Below are 24085 nucleotides of genomic sequence, written 5' to 3'. Positions count from 1 at the left end.
GACAATTCACTGTACACATTTTATTTACAGTTTTGTACACTGTCTTAATATGAATGGGACCGCTTTTCTACTTGAGCCATTTTAACCAAAGCAAAATAACCTAAGTAATACAAAGTGTTAAAATACAGCATAAGATACAAAAACAGACATACTATTTCTAGTAAGGAATGTAAATTATGGTGTTACATTAAAAAAAATCCACAATTATGTTTAGGAAATCACACAAACGGATCACTGATTTGACTGAAATGCATCAATTTGTATCAAAGCTTTGATGTTACAAAAAAAAAAAACAAAAATTACCAAAGAATGCAAAAAATTAATGTTTATTCCACCTTTGTCATATTCCCAGATTCTTCACCAATGTTACATGAGCAAAAACAACTGAAATCAAAATATCACTAATGTTATCAAATAGGGAAAACAAATAAATTAATCTAGCAGCCATCAGCATAGGTTACAGCAAAAGTGATGCTGTATAAAAAAATGCTAGAAAACTGTATGCACCATACTCTTTTCCAAACCAGCAAAATGTTACTGCATACAATGCAAATGTAAAACAGAGTAATTTCCTGCAGGTACAGAAATGCAACTTGTCTGAATACTGTGGATAAACAAATGTGTTTTTTTTTTTTTTTTTTTTTTGTAATAGTAATGTTTCTACCAAGCTATCACAGAGTGGGCCAGGAAAAACATTTATGACTCAGGGGGGTGAAGTGTACTAAAATTCTGATTGGTAATGGTTACTTCAGCCAAAATAAAAAAAAAAAATGAACACAGAAGTACAAGACAAAGGCGAATGAGACTCCTCACAAATCTTAGTAACATTTAGATGGAAATCAAATTTAAATGTAGTCCACTCTGCTTTTGAAGAGGCTTTGGTTCAGCTCCCAAATCTCGATTGCTTGACGCAGTCTCCTATGAAAGAATACTCAGAAGGTGTCTTCTTAAACAACAAACCTATTTTTAGTGGTGGAGCCGCTCTTAGTAGCTGTGTCTGCATGGGACTGGTAACCAATCACTATCTTTGGAGGAAGTCCTAATCTTTCCTTGTATACTCTCCTGAGAACAGAAACAGAACAACAGTTTACACACAATTCTTAGGAAGGAATTAGTAACAGGACACCTGCTTTTAACATCTGCTGATGCTTCCACGAGAAAATAGTTGCCTATTTAGAATCATTTTCTCAGGTATAAAGACTTTAAACAGAATTTTTCTTTCTAGCTTGTTGCATCAAAAAAATCAGCTTACAGTTCTGTATGAACAATAACTTACCATACAAGTTAGGACAAGCTCTTGTCAAAAGAAATATACTACATAAATATCAAGCAGATTCTGCTGCCTTTATGTGAATATTATTAGTATCATCAAGCCATAATCCCCCCACGCACAAGCAGAAGAGCTATGAAAAAGTCAAGGCCCACAGTTCCAGAGGTGATAAAGTAACCTAAACCAGACTAAAAAGCAATTCCCTAGAACAATTTTTTTTTTTTTTTTTTTTTAACCACTACACACATCACTTGAACAGACTTGCTGTTTTTTGTCTTTGGAACCCCCTTCCCAGGCTCCAGTTCATTACAGCACTGTCATGGGCAGCTACCCAACAAGAGCTCGAGGAAAAAGCTCACCTTGGATCTTCTGACTTCAGAGACAGAGGCAGTAGTAGCCCCTTACACACTGTGTTGCTTAGAAAAGAGTAAGAGATGCAAGCTACTAATGGCTCTAGGTTGCAAGCTCTGACTAAACCAGTCTGCAGCTGAATGGGCTTGTTCTAACAAAATTGTACATGAAGTTAATTCTTTTAACTTACCCTGATCATAATGGGGCAGTTAACAGGACCATAACCTACTCCAATTTTAACTGTTAAATAAAAGCTTGATGTAGGGTCTTTGGCGATGTAACAGCAGGTAGTGGACTGCGTAGCGTCAAGTCTGGGTAAGTTTACAAAAAACTCAACTTTTGCAGTTAGTTCTCTAACAGAGGTGTCTTAGCTGTTTTGTTAGTCATTAATGCCATTCTGAAGTGCGCTCTGATAACCTTACATCAAACCTTGCAGATATTTTCTACCAGCACAAGATGCATACCCACAGTAGTTTGTCTGTTGTTAATATTGTTAATCACCTTTCGTGTCTGAGTAAGACTGTAGTGCCATTAAACTGTCGCTGTTAGCCACTGCATGCTGCAATAGAATCTACGCTACTTCCAGGCACTACTTATGATGAAAACAAAAATATTCTGAAACAAAAATCTTCTGCTAAGATTTGTGTTCAATTCTTGATCACTTCTCAGCTACAGCAAACAGAGTACAGCTGCGCAACGAAGTTCCTATGTAAGCCCATAAAAACTACAGAAAGCAAGCAATTTTGTACTGAGGTACTTGAATTTGGAATACAGCTCTGCTCAGATTACATCTGCCAGAAGCACACATTTAACCAAGTTAACTGGCTTTAAACGCGCCTTGAATGAACGTGAAGCAACAAGGCAAGTGGCATTACTTACCCTATATGCGTAACAGCATCCCTGTTTTCACATTCAGTTGTCCATATTGCTATTTTATCACCCTTAGTTCTAACATTAACAACAGCACCGCATACATCATCGCTGTAGTCATCAAATGACTCCCCAATAAGGCACAGCAGCTACAAAATAAAGATTAACCATTAAAGTAGCAGTCCAAAGTTGGAATCCCACTTCACAGACAAAACACTGTGTACAAGAAGGACTGGGAGGAATATTTTTTACTGCTCATAGCCACATGCCATGGAACAATGAGCTTCTAATTATCATTAAAATTTCAAGCATTACAAGCGATTGTTAACTGAGTTGCAGTAGGGTATCCTCCTCAAGTTTTTCTCCTGTCCTGACAGCTGCAAGTTCTGACAGATGATCATTTATGTCTCCCACTCTCCCGATCCAAAAACACGAAGAATTCAAGGAATATAATCTTCTTTCTAAAGTACACTTGACACACAGGTACACAAATCTCAAGTTTTAGTAGTTTACATTCGTTACCTGGGAAGAACCTGTGTAAAACTATTTGGGCAATGTGGCAGCTATACAAGATCCAACTTCAATTCTGAAACGTATCAATTCAAAGGTAAATCAGACACCACTTTTCATCGAAGGTGCAATCGGATGTAGCATTATTTCCTATCAACACACTGAAGTAGCTTCAGAGCTCCCACAGACTCTGACCTGGCTACCAGTCATTGTGAACAGCGTAGTGCACGTGCAACAACACAAGCATATGAATTACACGAGGATATCCCCACAGATTTCTAATGGCAAAGTTTGGAAACGGCAAAAGCAGTAACACCTCAGGAACCTCAGGTTAAGCTATGTCACTATGCCATTGTGAAGGTGATGCAAACCTTTAAGTTTTCACCTTTCAAATCATACAACAAGCAATTTTTAGATATTCAAAGCTGAACCTCTTGTAGTTATCCTTCTGAAGTATTCATCGCCAAACGAATACTTGTTTGCTCCACTTGCACATTACGTTCAGCATACTGCCATTACATTAATTTTCTAGAATTGCTTATGACATTTGGAAATCCAACACTCTTGCAACATGTTGAACAAAGCAGGTCTTTCAGCACCCCTGAGCTGCAAGGGCTGACTTCATCAAGGCAACAGAAAGTTACGTTTAACTACACACACTTTAAATGTTACACCCAACTGCAGCATGCACATCGTCACTGAGTAATGAAAGCTGTAAATGTTTAAGGCTAAACCACTCATAAACATTCAAAAATACTGATCAACAGCCTTGGCAGGTATGTAAGCAAAGATGACCACCACACTGAATAAGCACTACAGTCAAGGACATTTTTCAGGAGTGCTATACAAGAGGGAAAGTCTTCAAGTCATGTTTAGTTTACAGTTAATGGTAAAGATTCTTAGATTTTAATAAAAATTTGTTCCAGAAGGAAGCAACTTTGATTTTTATTGGAGATAGTTGTAGATAGTTAATAGAATTAGAAGTGACAGGATTGTTTTAGAGAATTGATCAGTCACCTGGCTATTTGGGCTGTGCCATTACTTGTCAGTACACAAAAAGCCAAGCCTAAGCTTATACAGACTGCATGTTTCCAAGCCACGTGAGGTGGCTCTGATGAGTCAGAAGGGCCCACACAGATATTCAGGTGGAAAGCCCAAATGCACAAATGCCCGAGTCTTGTCTACTCGGGTAGACAGTGCCCACAGTATGTCGTCTGCCATCCTTTCCTCAAATCACAATTACAGTGACTAGAAATATCCTAAAAGCTCCTGCATTTGCACATCTTTGCTTTGATCCTGAAGGCCATTCTTTCCTGTCAAGAGGCAGAATGCTTTCCTCTCAAACAAGCAGGGAATAATAATAATAATAATAATAATAATAATAATAATAATAATAATAATAATAATAATAATAATAAAAAAGCTACTTTTATGAAATTGCTTTGCATTACACTACCTGTAAGAGATGCCCCTAGAACTCAGACCTTATTAGCACCTCTTAGACTACTCTTAGCTGTTTCCTAGATAGCATAGTTGTATTCTTTTCCACAGTACACCTACTGCAACCCATATCATCTCTAGAAATATATTTAATTTCCAAAAAAAATCTACCCCAAAACAGATAGTAGCAATGGGAAAGAAGTACTTTTACAGTATACAAGAAGATTTTGCTATTCCTTCTTACCTTAGTGTTAGGACAAGAACAGAATGAAGAAAAAATAAATCTGAAACTTGTTTCAGCAAAACCAAAACCTGGAAACCATCCCCTTGTAAGAGTATTTGTAAAACAAACCATTACCTTTGAGCAGTTAAAATAAATTTGGGATTCACATTCAAGACAAAGTATTACTGATAGCTCTGCAAATACATCTAGGATACTCTGCAGGAAAAAGTTAGTGCAATCACCCTTATCGCTGCCCTTTGCAAGAAAGTATTCAGTAACATACCACTACATTGAGCATCAATTGGAAAAGTCATGCTTCATGTACAGCCTGTCAATAAAATACAGCCTGCATGTGGATGCTCTGCTGGCAGGAAATTCAAAGTTCATAGTGGGGTACAGCAGTAACAGAGCAGTTAAAGTGTTAACTATAAACAAAAGTTTCCTCAGTTGTGACTTTTGAGGCCATAATGCTTACTGTCTCTAGCCAGAAGCGATCAAGGTCACTTCGTCTCTGCTGCTTGGTTAGTGTAATTAGCCATCGGCCTCCTCGCTTGTTTTTTTCATCTTCCCACATGGGTTCAATGCCATCCTGCAAATAACAGTCACAAGTTAAATCAGATTTGGTTTGTATTTTTCATCAGGAATAACCAAAAGACCAGTGATAACTGAAACTGCACCAGAAGAGAAGATGTGTATAGTTTAAGATTACATCCCTGTCCAAAAACAGTCTCATACCAATACCAAAGCTCCACAACAGCTTTAAAAGTACACTTTCTCTACTGATTTCTTTTTGTTTGTTTCTACTACAGGAGATTCACAGCTCATGCAGAAGTTTTGGCCACAAAGTATTGCATAAAAGAAAACTGTGGGAACAGGCAAAGTCAAACACTCACTTTGTCCTCTCTGAAACCAGATAAAATTAGCAGCTACATTCTGGAGTCCTTATTTTAAATCTTGGACTCGGTGCAACATTGCCCAAGTGCTTGACTTACGTGATGATTACTTTGCTGAAAGATACCCTGGCAGGCTATCCCAGTGACTTCCTGCACACACAGGCTGGGAATAAGAGGGTTTTAATTGCTAGGAGCACAAAAATCAGCAGAGCATTCAGAAGCAGGTCGCAGTCTCATTCATGCTTTACCAATGGCCCTGCACTGAATTCAACGACTCTGGATGCAGCGCTCCAGCAAAGCAGCTGGTTGCCACTCCCACACCAGCAGCTACACTGCTCTTCAGGAAAGTTAGTCATGAAAAAAGAAGGTAAACATCTAGACAGAAATTCAGATAAGAAGTGGCTATTGAGAGCTGCACATCAGTTAAGCGTTCAGCGTACAGGATGGAGCGCTGCCAGTTCACTTTCTCAAATTTAACGCCCTCACTGGCAGCTGCAGAGCTGAAACTTCATCACCTTTAAGGGGAGCTCTCATGAGGTCACGATTGAAGGACAACAGCAGGAGATCACTCAGAAGCCCACAACAGCTGCCAATTTTATACCTGTTCCACACACTTGTTAATTATTAAGTTTTTGCTGATAATATGCAAGAAGAATAGATGCACGTAAAGACAAGTTTAGGATTCTGACAAAAACATAAATCATGGGCCCTGCAGATGGGTCATGCTTAACGTTTACCAGCAACATTTCTCAGTCACCAAAACCACTGTTACCTCCCAAACCCAAGCATCACCATCTCTTCACTGCCTCAAGCTGCTGGAATTTACAAATTGCACACAGCCTAATGAGGAGGCCCAGCCAGTGGCTGTGTTTCATATGGAAAGGAGGAACGAGGCACCAGTACTTACAGGATCATTTACGTATCGGAATCCAGAAAGGAAGCTGTACATTAGAAGCACTCGGTAGAGATTAGGATTTAATTTAGAGCTCTAGATAAAATGCCCACTCCAGACAAGAGGTGGGATTTCACGCGTAATTTCTCCTCAGCATTTCCTATTGCTAGCTTGAACACTGTCAGGATGCTTTAACTGCCAGCCTCATGCACAATTTTCTGTTTCATGCCTAAGGAGTATGGCATTTAACTGGTGCTGTGAATGTTAATTATAGGAACGTTGTGCACCTGGCTGGTAGCGTGCATGCAGAATACCGTAGAACATTGCAATCTTGCATAGAGCTCACACATCTTAACTCATTTCACGTGACATTAACTGACAGAATTGGAAAATCCTTCCGCATCATATAAACTGAGACTTAATTATTCACACAAACAAACCTAGAGTGACGACAAACAAAACTGCAGATTAAAAAGTCTTTATGTTAAATGTTGAAGGAATTACTTGTGTTTTCAGAACCACTGACTAGCCATCTGATTTTCACAGGGAATATGTTTGAGACTTCCTGAAAATTGACACTTCCAGGACATCTCCAACTATGTTCCTACATGTCTGAAGCGAAACATTTCAACAGTGTATTGCTTAATTGTGAAACTATTGATCAACATCCACAACTGAAGAAAAAATGGCTAGCAAGCATACCTTAAAGAGCGAGTAGTCACAACCAGGCATTAAATTACTAGAGAGCTGGATATGGTTGTATAAACTATTGGAAGGAAAAAAAAAGAGCAGAATTAAAAAATACGCATTACTTTAAAATACAAAATTTTAAAAAGAAATTAATACACAGGACAATAAAATACAAGAATTAAACGTCATTATAGTTATTTCAGAAGCAACTCTATTACCTGAGTATTTTTCAGCAGTACAAAAGCATTAGCTCTAAGATGTTCTGGGCTTACAGAAGCAGAATGGAACCTGGTTTATCACCACTTGCTGGGTTCTTAGACCTTAGTATTTTCCAGAAGTACCATTCCTTCTAAACATCCTTCTGACGATTATTAGAAGCTTAACTCACTGAACTTTCATGGCAACAAAGAAAGTTCTGTGTGCGTGTGTATCCTATTCCCCATACATGAAATAAGGATAACAATGCACACTTCTAAGGCTACTCTCTCTTTCAGTCCAAGACCAACTAACATTCAGTCATGGTCCAGCACTAAAAAGGAAACTAATCACTGTGATACCCTAACAACTAGGAATCAGGCACAGGAATTTAAAGAACAAGTTAGGGATTTACCAGCTTTCCTCCTAAGCTCACATTAACCTTAATTTCTCCCCAAAACAACACCCCTCCTTCCCAGTCTGATCACTAGGGAGGCGTAAATTCTCAGTTGCTGCTGACTTTACACCTAGAACAGAGATATCTAAAACCTTAATTTTCCAGACCAGTCTTGATTATGACCTCAAAAACATACCCCTAACCAACTTTACTGATGAACTTAATCTGACCTCTCATCACATACCCTGCAAACTACTATTTACACAACCTTCAGCCTCCCCCACAGCAGGAATGCACAAGCTGGTTGCAAGAACAGAATCCCACTGCTCTCCCGCAGACTACACTGATAAATACTTGTTCAGCATCTTCATCTGTTTCTTCCCTGATGGTGCTAATTTCACTGATGAGTTTAATTATACCAAACTTTGAGACACCCTCTCTCCCTTACTGATGGCATCTGAAAGAACATACGCAACAAAAACCTTAGGAACCCTAACACTCAAGGTAGCATGCGGCACCTAGCAAAGGCAGAACATGAAGTACATTTTTCTGTTCTGTCTCATGCCACTTTACACAGAAGATATTTTTCCCCATATTCCATCCTTTCAGAAGGCAACACCTTCCAAGTCAGCCACCTGAATTTAACTGAAGCGTTTGGAAAGCACAGTGCTCCCTTCACAGGCTTTGTTCTTGTTCTTTGAGCCTATCTAATTGTTTCTGCAGACTTGCAATTCAGTATGAAAGTAGCTTCTTCTTTAACCTCTAATAAAGTTCTTTCAAGGATGCCATTAATTTTCAGTCTTCCAAGCACTATGCTCCAGATTCAGACATTCTTGCACATCTGAAGCGAGCAAGCTATGAGAATTTAATGAGAGTTTACAAATTCATGATAGCATGTAGAAAATCATATGTATTATTTACGTCACGTATACCATGTGTGAGCAGTGTTATCAGCAGAACAAAGTGCATTTGAAATACAAAGAACTTCTCCAACTTAATTCAAAGACCCCACCTTCAACTTTGTAAACAAATTTCAGACTGTATCCGAGGAACTGCAATCAATGGAGTACTTTCTTTTCATGTTTTGACTCCGGTATAAAACTTTGCTAATGTATGCCAGCAGCGTGCAGATTGCAAAACCTTTACTTACGCCCAGAAGTCTTCAACAGTATCAAACTTTGAGATCAGACGAAGATTTGCTTGCCAAGTTTTGCTCTTGTCATTTTTAAAGAACCAGAGTGCCCATCTACAGGGGAAAAGAATATAAAAAAAAAAATAGCATCTAGAAATTTAAGCACCTTACAAATAAAGTTCAGTATTGTGCATCACTATATGCAAATCTCAACAGACTGGCATGGAAGCCAATTTTCATCAATAAGCTACATGAAAAACCTCAGTTCTCAAATCTAACTCTGCAAGTCAACAGTATTTGCGTTCAAGGTGCAAGAATTGTGGGAGAATTGATTATTCCCGTTCAGGTATGTACTTAAATACCTTTGGATCATTTCTATGACTCAGCTTCAAAGCCACAGATGATTCTCCTCATCACCACTGGTTAACTACAGTCTCCTACCACAAATAACCAATTATGATCTAAACCACCATCAACTAGTCAAACTAGGCACACAGCTCCCTTTCCCATAATTTCTTTAGGGAAGTTCCAAAACATAATTTTAATAATTCCATAGTTTTAAATATGACATGAAAGTTTCCCAAGCACTCCAAATACTAGGAGAGGAAGCTGCTTTGAGCTTGTTGCTAACGGCAACCATCTGTACAGAATCACCAACTTTAGCTCTATTTCAGGAGTTCAGATTTATAGACACGAAGATTAAATTAAAATTTCCACCCCATTTTCTTCAACATCATCTCCACTGAGTACAACACGTAGCATAAACTGAACCCTTACACTCAAAGATTTTATTTAAGAATCTAAAGAGCATTGTCTGAAATGCTGGAAGAGGATACCTGAAGAGGCATTTAATAAAACAGGTTTATATTTCATTTTGATCATTTCAGTAGTCTTGAGCTCACTCAAGTTAGCACTAGAGTGGATTTATCTTCCCAGAGTACTCCTGAAGTCACCTGCTGTCAGTCTGTTGTTTTGTGGCCTTTCCTGACACTTCAAACCTTGTTTTGGAAATTTACCATTTTCTAGCAATAGCTCCATGACCACTTCTAAGAGAGTGTCAGCAACAATTTAAGCAAAGCATTTACAGGAAAAAAAGGAAGGATAAAAGCAGAGAGGAGAAAATAAGGGGAAAATGAAATGCAGGTAGCACAGCATGATTCTCCATGTTTGCTCAACGCTTACAGGAGAGAAAAGAGTAAAGGGGCCACTTGGCAGCATGCTCAGTTCGGGGCAGCATTTATCAACAGTGAGTGCTGAGGACTCCCCAGCTCTGCAGCTCACTGCAGTTTGGGGGAAAAACTACCTCCTAGCTGCTCTGCTTGAAGCGTACGTATCCTGCTGGAGTCGCTTCTGCGCACATTTAAAGGAATTCACCCTGTTGAGCTTAAGATTGCTTTCCTGCAGGAAGTTAGTCCAAGCGCAGGTTTATCAAGAAGTTTTGGACTTGAGAAGTCCTCACTGTCTCTACAGCAAAGTCATACAGCAGTAGCAGCTTGCTAATTTAAGAAGCACCTACTTTTGCATGCTGAACACAGAATTTAGTAAGGAGGGCTTAGGATTTTCAGCATCTTTACTTTCAACTGCTGCTCCACGTCTTCCTCGTTAAGGAAGAGAATTCAAGCACCTTGCAGCTTTCTCTTAATGAGACTTTGACACAAACGCATGCATGACTACTCCGCAGGGTTTCTTCTGCTGTGCTTCCTACAGGTAATGACATTGTAACTGCAGACACCAACCACCCAGATGATCCAAGTCTAATAATAAGCTCTTAGGCTGACTCAGTTTCTACAACTTCCTGTTCTAAATGAGAGAAAAGTCGTAAGATACGAAGAAGTAAGCCCAAGAAGAAATACGAGAAGCCTTTACAACTGCACCTTAATTGCCAGAAGTATGAGGCAGAACAGAAGGACCTTCAGTTCTGCTCAGCAGTAACTTCATCTCAGGCAGCAGCTTCTTAAAACATCAGACGACAAAAGCAACAAAATCTCCGCTTGCCTCCGCCTAAATAGGAAGCCTGTACTCTCTCATTACCTGTCTGCAGAAGTTCCTTGCTGCAGTATGAAAACTTGGAAAAGATTTCAACTTCCATGATAACACTCTGAAAAGTGTTAGAAGCTCTAAATTCAAACAGGATCAGATTACATTTTCCCTACACCCTCATTCATTGCAAAGATCTTCAGAACACACTCAAAATGCTGCTAGAAAACAAATAAGGTAAATAAGACATTTGGAAAGCCACAGGCATTCTTCCATCTTTGGCAAGTTTTCCATCACGCTTCTGTACTATTTACCTGTTTTGTAGTGGATGCTTAATATACTGTTCAGGGCTGGCAACCTCCTGAGTAGGTGCTGGCTCGGTTTTTTCCTCTTCTGAAGGCTGAGGGTTGGGAGTGGTTTCCTGTTTGAAGAAAGGAGATTAATAAGTCCCTTCTCAATTTTTATTGAGGTACCTCAGCTCTTTCAAGTAACTTTAAGACTGCTGAAGCTAAAAATTCCCTCTAATTCATCTCAGGCTGGGGGGGGGGACAAATCACACCACAGCAGCAGAATTTGCATCCCTTTATTCTTTGCCATCTGAACGGGTCCAATAATACTAGCTGCACGAATTCACACTCTGCTCTGCATTGACTTGCTTCCTACACCATCCGTTTCCATCTCTGTTTACTTACCACGCTTAGCGCTGTCTCAAATTAAGAGGAGTTATTTCAGGAATACACATTATGGCACGTTATATAGAACATGCGCCTCTAAATTCATTCCCAGAACAATCATGTTTCAGAATGAAAATGTCAATTTTCGGTTCAGACAAAGCATCACTGGAAACAGACACGCAGTCCTCGCTTATTTAGAAAAAAATGTTATTACAAGTCTGAGACATGACCAGAACTTTCAGGTCTGAAATTAGGTATCGTACGAAATGCTAAGTAACTACCTTTATTTCAGTATCACTGCTAACAAGGCTTCAGGCACCAAACATACGTGTTTGAACTATTAGCTCTCACATGTCAAACTGCAATTTAATTACACATATGGTTTACCACAGATGAGGCGGATTCCGTGCATTATTTTCTCAAATCTCCAGAGAGAACGAGAGATGTCAAATATACTTAAACACAAAGAAGTGAAATAATATATTCCCTTTGCATGTGAAACCCCTCAAGCTTGTCACTCGAGAAACCACCGTGTCAGGTCTGAAATTCTCATGCCGTTCCTTCAGAGCAGGAACAAAGCGTTTTTGTGAGGCCAACGCTCCCCCAGTTACTGCCACCTCTCCCTAATCCGCAGTCCCTACTAGAATAGGGTCAACCAGAGATGAGGAATAAAGCTCGTTTCCTACAGCTACCAGGAAAAAAAAGCACGTTGGTATATGTAAATATAAACCATAATAACTACAGCAGGTCCAAAGACTCTGGACATCCCTTACAGCAGCGATACAGAAGTAGTACTTAAAACTGAACTTAATCTTTGTGGTCTTAAAAGAATAAAGCAGCGCACGAGTGGATTAAGGAAATCAGCGGATTAAGTCAGTCATCTAATTAAGGGAGCAATTTCCAGTTTATCATCACCGAAGCTGCTGAAAAGTGGAATGGGTTTCCAGTGATAGCAACCAGCACTTCTTAACCTCCACGGGACCAGTTGGCAAACTCCTCAGGTCACATCTAGAGATCTGGCTTAACACGGATTTTCCTTCCTTTATCAACGGACCAAGTGCCATTCATCAAGCACGTATTGCTTCAGATAAATTACACTGCTAGGCTCAGGAAAGAAAACCCAAACACGCTTAGTTTAACTAGCAGAGATCTCAGTGCAAAAGCTAAACATAATTTCTGCCACGTTTGAGAATGCCTTCGTACACCCCATGCTCACAGTGAGAAGACTGAAACGAGAAGGCCTAAGAGGGGCAGCAACAATTAGGGTACTGCTTTGATTCACTCAGTGCAAGGGGCAGGTGGTAATGTTTCCTGCCTCTCCCAAGATGAAATGCTTCCTCAAGATCCCCTAATGAGAGCCATCACTGACAAACCCACAGACGCACAGTGTTAAGCAATCTGTCAGATCTCCTTCAGTGTTATAAAAAACTAAACAGCTCTTAAAAAAAATGTCAGCAAGTGCTTCAAATTTAATCTAAATAAAATTTCCAGCATTAGCCCCATTTATTTTAGTTTGATGCAATCAGACATCCACCTTCTCCCTTAAACACACACGGGATGGTCAATGCTCAGAGGCTGTCAAATACACCCAAGAGGTATTTCAGTATCTCCCTTTTGGTTACAGTCTGCTTTATGCTAGAAGAGGTGAAGACGTACCAGTAACTACAATTGCGGTGCTGCCCCATCTGCAACTTAGAAAAGTTATTGAAAACAGATGTGTAAATAAAGAAAAATAATCAGAAAAATCTTACTGGTGTTTTAGAAGTAAACTAAACACAGGATTTTGTGATAATGCTTGTTTTCATTCACAGCGTGACTTCTAATATTTAGGATTGACTTCAAAGTGCTATTGCACTGAAGATTTACATCCCAAGGACTCTGACAGATGCAGAGCATCTCCCAAAAAATGCTGTCAGTTGAGAATCTCATTCACATTTGCTGAGCAAAGAGCTGTCACCATACAAAGGGTGGATCCTAACATCTCCCCGGTCACTCCTCCAGAAGTACAACAATCTAAACTGAAAGAATCGATACAAAACTATCACTATTTATATGTTATTAGCCCTGCACGTGCTCAATTTCACATTTTTCAATACAAGGCAGTATTAGGAAGAATTCAGGTAGCACCCGCAGACAACACAAGAACCTGACAAGCCCCAGCGCCTGCCCTGTGCACTGATGGCCACCCTTCACAGGGGAACATCTCAGGCTCTTGCCTCAAAACCAGCACCTGACAGCTTGCTGCCACGGCTCAGGATTAGACAGCTCCCCTCAAGAACGGAGCCAGCCGGAGGAGGAATTTTTGGGGACCAGGCTGCCCGCTGAGGATAGGCACAGCTGCACACACCATGAACTCGGGAACAGGTGGGAAGCTGCAAGCAGAGCTTTCTGCCACAACGCTGCTTTCGGCTTGGTCCCAGGCAGGAGCTTAAAGCAGCTAATTCGTGCCACCATTTATTTCCCTGTGCTGTCAAAGAGAGAACAATTTTTAGCTATTTACCCATCCCAGCTCCCACGTCTTTTCATCTCGCATTTATCTCACCATTCTGACCCAACAGAAATATTTGTACAGCATTTCCCATTAATCAAATACAAAGCGGTGCAACTTCACTAACTGGCAAAGTCCCTTCCTTGCGCCCAACCTCCTTCCAGGCACTGAAATTCAAAAGCAAGCCCCAAGCAAGCACCTAACACACGTTTCCAGTGATTCTGTGGATACAGCATCACTTAAGGTTATGCCATATACATTTTTAACAACACACACCTTGAAATCCTGCAGCTGCTACGCTACTAACTTAAAGCCAGACCGTCTCCACCAGCAGTTTCTGGACTTCCAGATTAAAATTTATTCGCAATATTTTGCTCTTGCTCATACCCAACGCATCCTTTAGCCTAAAATTGACTTTGCGTCTGCCATTAAGCTAAGCCGTCACCGGGTTTGCTGCTTTTAAAGCAGACGTAATAAAACCAGGTAGCATTACCAGCCCAACTGGAAAGCTTCACGGGGCCAACCCTGCTCCTCACGCACACCACAGCACGTAATTAAGAGTGACATTTATTCACTACCCACATGCTTTTTGATGTAGGAATGAGCCTGCAGAAGTCTGTGAAACATTCGCCTACTCAGCATTCACTGACTGTGCGCATCTGCACGTTACTTGCCTTCTGACACTTGTGGCTTGAAGTGGCGTTACTCAGCCCTTCTCCGCGGCGCGTAATGACCGACACATCCGAGGAAGGCGTGCGTGCCACGGGGACAGGAAGGGAGGGCGACTTACAGTAAACGCTGCTTAATCAGGTCGGGCTATTTCAGAGAATCGACCAGCTCTGCCAGGTCTCACCCAGCGTTCCCAGGTGCTGCCCAGACCTCATTCTGCTCCTGTAACGACCTACAGGCGTTGGTCAGGAAGTCCAGTTAGAAGAGATGTTTGTGTCCCAGCAGGATGCCACCTCGCACTGCTGGGCACTCCTGCTGAAAGTTAAGAGGATTCAGCTCGTGGAAGAAGCCTGTGAAGTTTCCTTGCATTAAACCAAGCTCAGTTACATCCACCTCCTTGTTTAGGTTTCCCAGCAGAACAAGAGAAACGCATGCTCCAGTCTAGGGCAAAAGCCTGTCAGTTATCTCCTGGCGCTTACTGCAGATAGCTGCTACTCCACTGCGCATAGGATAACAATCCACAAAGTACAAAAACCAAAATCTATTTATTTATCTCGAATATTCTGGACAAAAAAAGGATTTAGGCCCACCTACAACTAAGTACGAGTTGTAAGAAAACACAAAATAAACTCTGTATTCTTATGAGCAACTGGAACTGAAGGGCTGATACCCAGCCCTTCGGATTTTTACCTCTGTGTATTCATTCCTATGTGGCACGCGTATTACTAGGTGGAAGAAAGGTACCAACAGCCACCTACTACCAATTAAGCACTGATAAATAGCTTTCCAGACACCAGGACAAATACATTCTAGGCACGACGTAACCAAGGCCTAACAGGGAGCACCCATCCTAACAGCATTCACTATTACTGACAACACCACGGATTTTTAGAAAGGCATTCGCTGTTGGAACACAAATTACGACGTGATTTTAACAGCGACATCCCACCAAATTAGAACAGAAACGCAACACGTGTACAGGAGGACAGGAACAAGAGACTGAAGTGGAAGAGCCACACGCTTCCTCCAGAGTTTGAAGGAGATGTTTGTTATACAGAAAATGTAATCCTGGCTTTTAAAAGAAGCGAAAGATTACAGCCCTTTTGACTTCTGAAACAGTGGTTACATACACTTAAAAGTATCCATCAAATTTTCAATGTTTAACTCACAATCTCATGTCTGGAATTAGTCAAAAAGTTACACGGTGGATCAAAACATCTCAGTGTCTGTTTTTCTACCTGTACGAGCAGGCTGCCCTTGTGCTGCCACATCACGTGCCAGTCTGCATGCTGCTGCTGCCCTGGCTATTAATTTAAAGCTATTTAATAGCGTATGGCTGCTGAGGAGATCAGTCTTCAAGCACAAAAAGAAAAACAAAGTCCTGGACATATCACGGGTATGCCCGATTACTGTAAAGCATGAAATGTACACAAGCTACTTGGACAAACAGCACTGGATGTGAGGAAAACGGAGTGCTCTTTAAAAGATTATTCATTTGAACAACTGTTCTGCACATCTAGCAAAAAAAAAACAAAAACAAACTTTTAGAACGGTAAAACTTCACTGCCTGCCTTACATCCACTATGTAATAAATGACAAAGTGTCATTTGCAGGCGTTAAAAAACCACCTACAGCACATTCACATCTGTAGACCACACTTGTAATACCTTTACAGCACAAACAATTCAAAACAGACTAGGTTTCAGGACTTTAGGAATGAGTGGCTACTTAGAAGTTTCTAGTTTAAAAATAGCTTTATAAAAAGATTAATTTCATTGAGGAAAAAGTCATTAATTCCCTTTTAAAAATCCGTATTTCCCTTTCACGCTGTAGGCGTACTACCAACATCCTGCAGCTGATTTCCCTCTGTCCCCTCAAAATTCACACTGATCTTCACAGAGCTGCTGAAGGGGTCACATTTTGTCATCGAAATTTCCCATGCCCTCCACACCTGCAGGTAGCCTCAGCAGAAGCAACACGATTCAGTCTCATATGCTATTTTTGTGTGTTCGTTTCAAATAAGTTTGAAATTTTATATGCTCTGTGAAATACAATTGTTCTTGAACTGCTTTCAGAAAAATGTTTTTCTTGGTTACAAACCATCTAACGCCCTCCTTCTTTTACAGTACTATAGGAAGCTTTGCATTCAGTCAGAAAGGGAATTTACAGTTAGGAAGTCAGCTTGTTACTGAAGCTCTCCACCAGCACCCAAGACACATTTATCCTGCATTTCAGAAACATGCAGGAATAAGCGTTCACTGTACTAAACCTGAATACTGCACTGATTTCAGCCACAGCAGGTCACCGACATCACTTCAGCAGAAAGACCTGCTAAGACTAAGTCTGAAGTTCAGCCTGACCTGCATTTCCTTTACATACTGTCTGTCACTAATACAAAATAAATACCTTTCAGCATAAATTGTATTTCAGGAGCTATTTTGAACTTCCTAGAATGCCCCGGTTCTACACCACTATGTCTGTAACCCCTCAGAAGTCCTATTATTTCGTTTAAAGACGGAGCGGGTTAGCTTTGAGCCCTACCTGTTGATGATTAGTTGCACAAACAAGCGCTTTTCAAGCTATACGTAACTTGAGTTTCACCTGCATACCTTAGCCTTGAAATGGGGAACCAAGTTCGTAAGAACTGCACTTGCCCAGGTGTAAAGGTAACTGTCACAGAGCAAAGCAAACAAGCACGATGCCCACTTCCAGCGTGAGTGATAAGGGCTCAGGTGCTCCCACCCGAGTTACTTCCACGCAATTTATCCCCACTTGCAACTTAGCCTCTGCATGGCTACGTTTTAGAGTCACCTTTGGTAAACTGCTGTTTACTAAAGCGTTATTACTGGTTTTCTTGTTGACTTTGTGGACCTCTGCACGCTGTTATCTTATCACATCCAATCCCCAAAGGCTACAAATACAAGCACACTAATAGGACACATTTCTGCATATTCTAGCAAATTAATCCGGAATCATCTTAAAAGAGCAACCACCTGGATAGCACAAGATAAGCTGACAGCCTTAACCTTTCAGTTTTGCAGAGGTTCAAGTTTTCCTTTCCTTGCACCCTGTGCAGTGGGTTTATATTTACCTAGAATAACCTTCCTGTTCTTCCCAACTTCCACGGAAGTCTTTACAGTACCCTAACCTCGATTCTCAACATTCCTAAATAGTTTCAGTAGTTTTTCCAGCCTCTTAACTGGACATAAAATGCGTGTTACATTTGAGAACACACGAGTTCTATAAACATCACTGATTTGAGCAGGATTTGAGCATTTAAAAAGAAATGCATTAATGAGTATTCTGCATTAGCAGAGACATTTCACACTAGGGAAGCATCACACAGGGCTGAGAGGGACAGCTGATACTGCCCTTTTCTTTCACTCCCTAGCATATTTTCCCCTTTAACTTAATTAGAGAATCGAGGTTACCTTGCAGTTGCACAGAATACTTCTTGCAATGACTTCTATCGCGTTTGCTCAAAAAGACTTCTCTACAAACCTAGGTCCAGATTTTGAAGGTCTGCAAGAACGCTCCCTGTGATCACAGGGTAATCAGATCCCTAAACACACACACACACGTAACTGATCTGTTCAACTGAAAATCACACAGGATTTATGCAACATCAAGCATCTATGATCTCAGTTACAATGTAGGTCTAACTCGAAGCGTAGGTAGGAGACTTGTGAGCCACCTGAAAGGATAATAAACAGAAATTATTTAAGTAAATGTGAAAATAAACAAGTACGGCTGATATTTGTTTCTTTAAGTTGAGTATATTTTGAACAAAGCAGAATATTCAGAGGTGTTACGAAGTGTTTCCCTATCCTCTAGCTTTACTGGGGCAGCACAGCAACTACTGCACAATAAAGTGGATCTGGGGAAGCAAACCTGTTGGGAAACGGTTTGGTAAAATTAGTTATTTGGGGCTAGATAAGGCGCCAGCCCTGGTTTGATATATGATCACGGGCTTGTGCAAAAATTAATGAATAGTTGAGAATACTGAATAGAGAATAGTGTGGACACAGGCTCCCAGGCCAAGAGGAGCCAAAGCCATGCCTTCAGTGCCACTTCAGTCACTTAGGGCCACCAGACTCCCACCTGCCGAGCTCCCAGCTGGCACAAAGGCCCCGCTGACCCCGGGCTCGCGTTTTGGGCACACAACCAAGCGCTGGAGCCCGGCGGGCGAGCAGGGGAAGGGCGCTGCTGGCCCCTTCACCCCCCCGCGGCGCGGCCTTGGCCAACTGTCAGCCCATTTACCAGCACCGCGCCGCTTCCCTCTCCCCGGCGAGTAAAAACCGGGCGATTTTTATTTATTAAAAGGCAGAAAACCACGAGAACCAACCCTTTGCAGCGCCGCACCGCCCTCCTCACAAAAGATAAGGGATTTTCACACACGAACAGCAGCAGCACAACCCCCACCCCCCTCCCTCCACCCCCAGGTGCCCCCACCCCGGGGTGCCCACAGACAGCGGGGGGGGGACCCCGACTCGAAGCCCTCCCCCCCCCCCCCCCCGCTGCCATGAGGGGCCGCCCGCCCGCCCGCCCGCCTCAACATGGCCACCCCCGCCGCGCCGCGTGAGCCGCCCGGCGCCGCCCGCGCCCCACAGCCCCGGGTGCCAGCGGGGCGAAGCGAGGGCAACGAGGGGATGAGGAGAAAGAGGAGAAAGAGGAGGAGGAAGGCGAGGAGGAGGAGGATGAAGGGGGGGGGGGGGGGGGAGGCGCGCGGCGGCGCAGCGCTCACCGGCTCCACGGTCGCCATCTTAGGTCGGTCCGGCCGCACCAGCGCCGCGGGGCGGGGAAGGGAAGGGAGGGGAGGGAGGGATGGGGGGGGAGGGAATCCGGCGATGCTATTGGCTGCCCGGCGTCACGTGGGCCCGGCGGCCGTTCAGGGGAGTGGGGGGGGAGGATGGCGCCGCCGGGCGCGGCGCGGTGGCTGATGGGAGTTGTAGGCGGGGAGCCCTCCTCTCCTCCGCCTCCTCCCCTGCTGCCGCCGCCGCGTGGGGAGAGGCGGCCCCCGGGGGCTGAGGGGGGAGGGATTTGGGAGCCCCCGGTGAGGCGCTCGCTGTCCCAAATCGCTGAGGGAAGGGCAGCTCGGTGCTCTGCATCGCCTGCCGCTCTTGTTCCGTGTGCCCCGGTTGTTCTGCGTGTTGTTTTGTGCTGCTTGTCGCTGCCCCACATGGATGCGCGGCAGCGTGGTGGGGCTCGCTGCGTGGTCACTGCGGTTGGAGGAGACCTCCGGGATCAGCTCCAACCGTCCCCCACCACCAATAATACCACCTACCACCAATAATGTCACCTACCACCAAAAATATCACCCACCACCAATAATATCACCCACCACCAATGTCACCATGTCCCGAAGCACCACATCCAACCTCTCCTTGAACACCCCCATGGACGGTGACCCCACCGCCTCCCCAGACAACCCGTCCCAACGCCTGAGTGCTCCTTCTGAGGAGAAATGTCTCCTCATTGCCAACCCAAACCTCCCCCAGCACAACTTGAGGCCATTCCCTCCGGTCCTATCACTATTTATCTGTGAGAGGAGGCCGAGGTGTGCTGGAGGAGGGCAGGGAGGAGTGCTGTCCACCCAAAGAAGGAGCCAGCTTTGACAATGAAGGGTGCTGGATGCTTAAAAGTTAGGAATATGCTGACAAACCCCGGACACCCAGCCCGATCCCCTAGGTCAGGGACTTGGTCAAAGTGTGCTGCAGGTCCCCCCAGCCCGTGTGTCACAGCAGAAGCCAGCAATGTCCATCCATTTCATCCCAGCACAGAAATGAAACCCAGGGGGTGTGCCGGCAGGGAAGGCACGGGCACACACCGCTACCAGCTGAGCACTTTGCTGGCAGATGAAGCACAGAAAATCACGGCTGGCAGACACGTGTCTGTGTCTGGCACAAAACAGGCTCTCTGCAGTTAATTCAAAGTGCCAGGAATCGTGCCTAGCTCCACAGACGTGCCTGCGTGGGGGCAAGGGCTGCCAGGGCACTGCATCCCTTAAGGACAGCTCCCGTCGGCTCCCGCCCTCCTGGGGACATTGGTCTTTGTATCCCTAAGCCCCCCAGGCAGTTTAAAGCACTGCGAGGCACACTGGGGCATGCTGTCCTCCAGCCAAATGTCTACCGCTTGGTGGGCCACCGAGCATTTTGGGTTTTAGCTGAGGTCGTGCTTGCACATAGCGGCCTTACAGATGTGTCGTCTTCCCCTGGTGTCTGAAACTAGAGGCAGGCCGACATCCAGCGTTCGTGTGTCAGTGACAACCATAAAGCTAGTTTACTAAAGGGCTACGTTTTTGGGAGAGCAATTGTTTGTTCCTATCCTCAGAAAATAATATCTCTAAATACAGAATCCTTGGAGATGGCATCCTCTTAAAGAGGGGAGAAGACATAGGTGAAAGCGACTCATTTAAAAACTGAAAGGTCTTGACATTTTGCTGATGTTTTGCTTTTTGTTCCACTATTTTAGCTGTCCCAGTCCCATTCCACTGCCAGTTTGAAGTGTATTTCTAACCACAACTACAGGGGTTGCAGCAGCTATATTTTCCCCACCCCTTGGCCCTTGATTAAATAAATTAGGAGTCCGGAGAAATTTATTCCAACCGCTGTGGAAGAAAAACATTGCTTTGCTGTGTGCAAATAGCAGGGTTCAGGTTCTCACAAAATAAGACCTACCACAGCTCAGATTTTTGATGGTTTCACAGGAGATCAAAAGATGTCAAGGTTCCACCCCTAATTTACCCCTAATTTACAAGGAGGGTCTAAAAATTAAATGGAATGATTTTTAGAAATAAGATCCTCACACAGTACAGTGAGGCCCATATTTTAGACGGCTGGTCATGATCAAAAATGACACCCAATCAGATGAACAGTAGAAACACAGCAGGAGGAGAGGGATAACGCTATGTTTGAGCTCTCACTTGGTTCCACGGTAGAAGTCTGTAGCAGTGCAAAATTCCTGCGAGCCTCCAGAAAGAGACATTTCATTTTCCTTTTGAAATGCTCCTGTCACGAAAAGTCTGGTATGGGATCTGCACGCGTCCATTCTGCTTTACCTGCTAGACTTTGTTAGTGAGTAGGGTGTTTTCAGGCTTTGAGACTGAGTTCATTCATGCACGTTCATGCAGCATCCCTTTTCTCGGGAACCTAGAAGTGGAGCTACAACTAGAGGAACGGAGGGTTTGTAGTTATTGTGGTTAGAAGGCTTTCAGTTCCCCCTAGAAATCTACCTTTGAAAGCTCTCTTCCTTGAAATCACTTTCCAGAACTAGCACAGTATTGCTCCTCTCATGACAGAGTAAGACATTAGTGTTAAGAAAAGAGCAGGTTAAGGAAGGTGATAGAGGGACTGAGCTGCACTTTACTCATCACCAAGACTTAGAGACAGGTATTTAAGGAAGGTGTTGGGAATAGGTGAGAAAAACAACTGTTTAGCTGTTGCTAAGTAATGTGAGATTGGAAATAAATACTCCAGGTGCTGCAGCTAGGCTTGCATTCCCATGTCCAAGCAGGTGAGTTCCCTGTACATGCAGTGAGGCTATACAAGCCCCTCTTTTCAACATGCAGGTTGACCTCAGGGAATTCAGTACATTTGTAAGGCAGTATTTTCCTCTATGAAGTCATGTTGGTCCTACCAAGTCAATCGTACTTATCCAGGCATCCAGCTGTCAGGCCCCTTATCTTCCATGCAACTCTTTTTAAAAGTTGACATTGTTATTTGCCACCCTGCTTACAATGGGTATCATTATATTTTTCAAAGTGCAGTAGTTACACACACCTGCTGGTAACTTCCCTCTGGTCCTAATGGTTTCTGTACTGTCCATTTCATCAGATTTATCCACTCTGTCTTCAAAATCCCTTCCATTTCCAGGAAGGTGAAACTACTGGTGAGTTTCTCACCAAGGTTTCCAGTTTCCTTCTGGTGAAAACTGACTCAAATAGTTTATAAACTTCTCTGCAATGGCATGTTTTCTTTGAGTACTCCTGTTAATACCATGGTTATCGATTCGTACAGCAGAATTCTGGAAGGCTTCCTGTTTCTAATGACCAAAGAAAGATTTATTAGTAACATTGATTCCTTTTGGAAGGAGCCAATCTTACTGTTTTCTTATATCTAATCTGCAGGAATCTATGTTTCCTTCTATTTTTTTTTAATTTTATTTTATTTCTTGGAGTATTACTGAACATTTTTAAAAGATGTCTCCTTGTGTCTAATAAGCTTCCTTATCCTGCTGTTTACCTATGCTGTCTCCCCTTTGTGCGTTCTCAACCCTTCCTCAATAATCCAAGTGTGTACAGACCTTTTGTTTCCAATACATGTATTTCACATCTAGACATAACATTTGTACAATCTACATACAAGCAATGAGGTCTCCTGTACCTGTTGAACCTTCTTCCCTTGCTGACCAAGCTGCTTTTCCTTGGCATTTCACTATTAGTGAAACTGACCCAACGTTGGGTTAGTTAACTACAGAACAACTCAGTCATTTTTTGTACTCTTCTATCATCTCCCTCTTTAGGCCTGATGTTAACCTCTGCAGATACAATTTCATTTCTAATAATGAGTTTGTTAATTGGATTGATCAAAAGAGCTGCTTTTCCAAACCCAAACTGTTTTTTACAGGGAGGTGGACTTCCTGTCACTCCAATATCTTGACACCAGACCAAAAAAAACTGCCTGGCTCTAACTCCCATGAAGGCAGTGGTACTTTGAGACTGTTTTTGGAAGAATGTTTCCAGAAGCTCAAGTAAATCCAAGTCCACAGAGACACTGTGCCAGCAGAAAAGTACCAGGAAGGGCTTAAAGTACTCAGGCAAATGCCTTGGCTTTAGAACTAAGGATTTTCTTTATGGGACTCCAGACAGAGGGTGTGTATGTGAATGTTTTAATAAAAAAATATCTATCACTGGCAAAATCAGTACAAAGTCCTGAAGAGGGGCCATGGTCTCCAAGTCAAGGTTAGTTTAGGGTATAGCATTTGATACCTAAGGAGTGGTTTAGGGCATCGTATTTTATTGCTGTTTCTTTATTACTAGGAGAAGCAATAAACTGTCTGCCCCTACATTTCTTTGTGGACCACTGAATAGTCATCATTTTTCACCAAAATGTTTTGGCACAGTAAGTTTTCTGCTGCATTCTTTCCACCATTGAATTCACGTTAGTGTTATGACTTGGTTTCATTTAATCAAGGGAGAGGAGAGGGCTCAATGAAGCAGTGTGTTATCTGCCACCTGGTGTCTCTAAATAAAAACACAACAAAAATATGTTGACGTTCTTAATCTTTTATAATACTGTTTTAAAAATAAATCCTGAACAGAAATTTCACAAGAAAATAACTCGGGCATGTCTTCCTAGTGATAAAACAGAAATCTAGTACAAAAATAATTCTCCATATGATGTAGAATGTTAACTC

At 42.6% G+C, this 24085-nt stretch overlaps 1 protein-coding gene across 1 annotated transcript; it reads right to left on the bottom strand.

Annotated features, from left to right (window-relative positions):
• On the bottom strand, positions 1-19466 carry EIF4E (eukaryotic translation initiation factor 4E). The gene is made up of 7 exons (XM_032186151.1): positions 19416-19466; positions 11155-11261; positions 8882-8977; positions 7152-7215; positions 5140-5253; positions 2501-2640; positions 1-1062 (listed from the first exon to the last, which is right to left on the bottom strand). Exons 1-7 carry the CDS (start codon positions 19431-19433, stop codon positions 948-950), a joined length of 654 nt encoding a protein of 217 aa, XP_032042042.1. The 5' UTR covers positions 19434-19466; the 3' UTR covers positions 1-947.
• Positions 19467-24085: the final 4619 nt, after the last annotated feature.

The sequence above is a fragment of the Aythya fuligula genome, chromosome 4 (assembly GCF_009819795.1).
Source record: "Aythya fuligula isolate bAytFul2 chromosome 4, bAytFul2.pri, whole genome shotgun sequence".
NCBI lineage: Eukaryota > Metazoa > Chordata > Aves > Anseriformes > Anatidae > Aythya > Aythya fuligula.
This window is presented reverse-complemented; position numbering and strand designations above follow the sequence as displayed.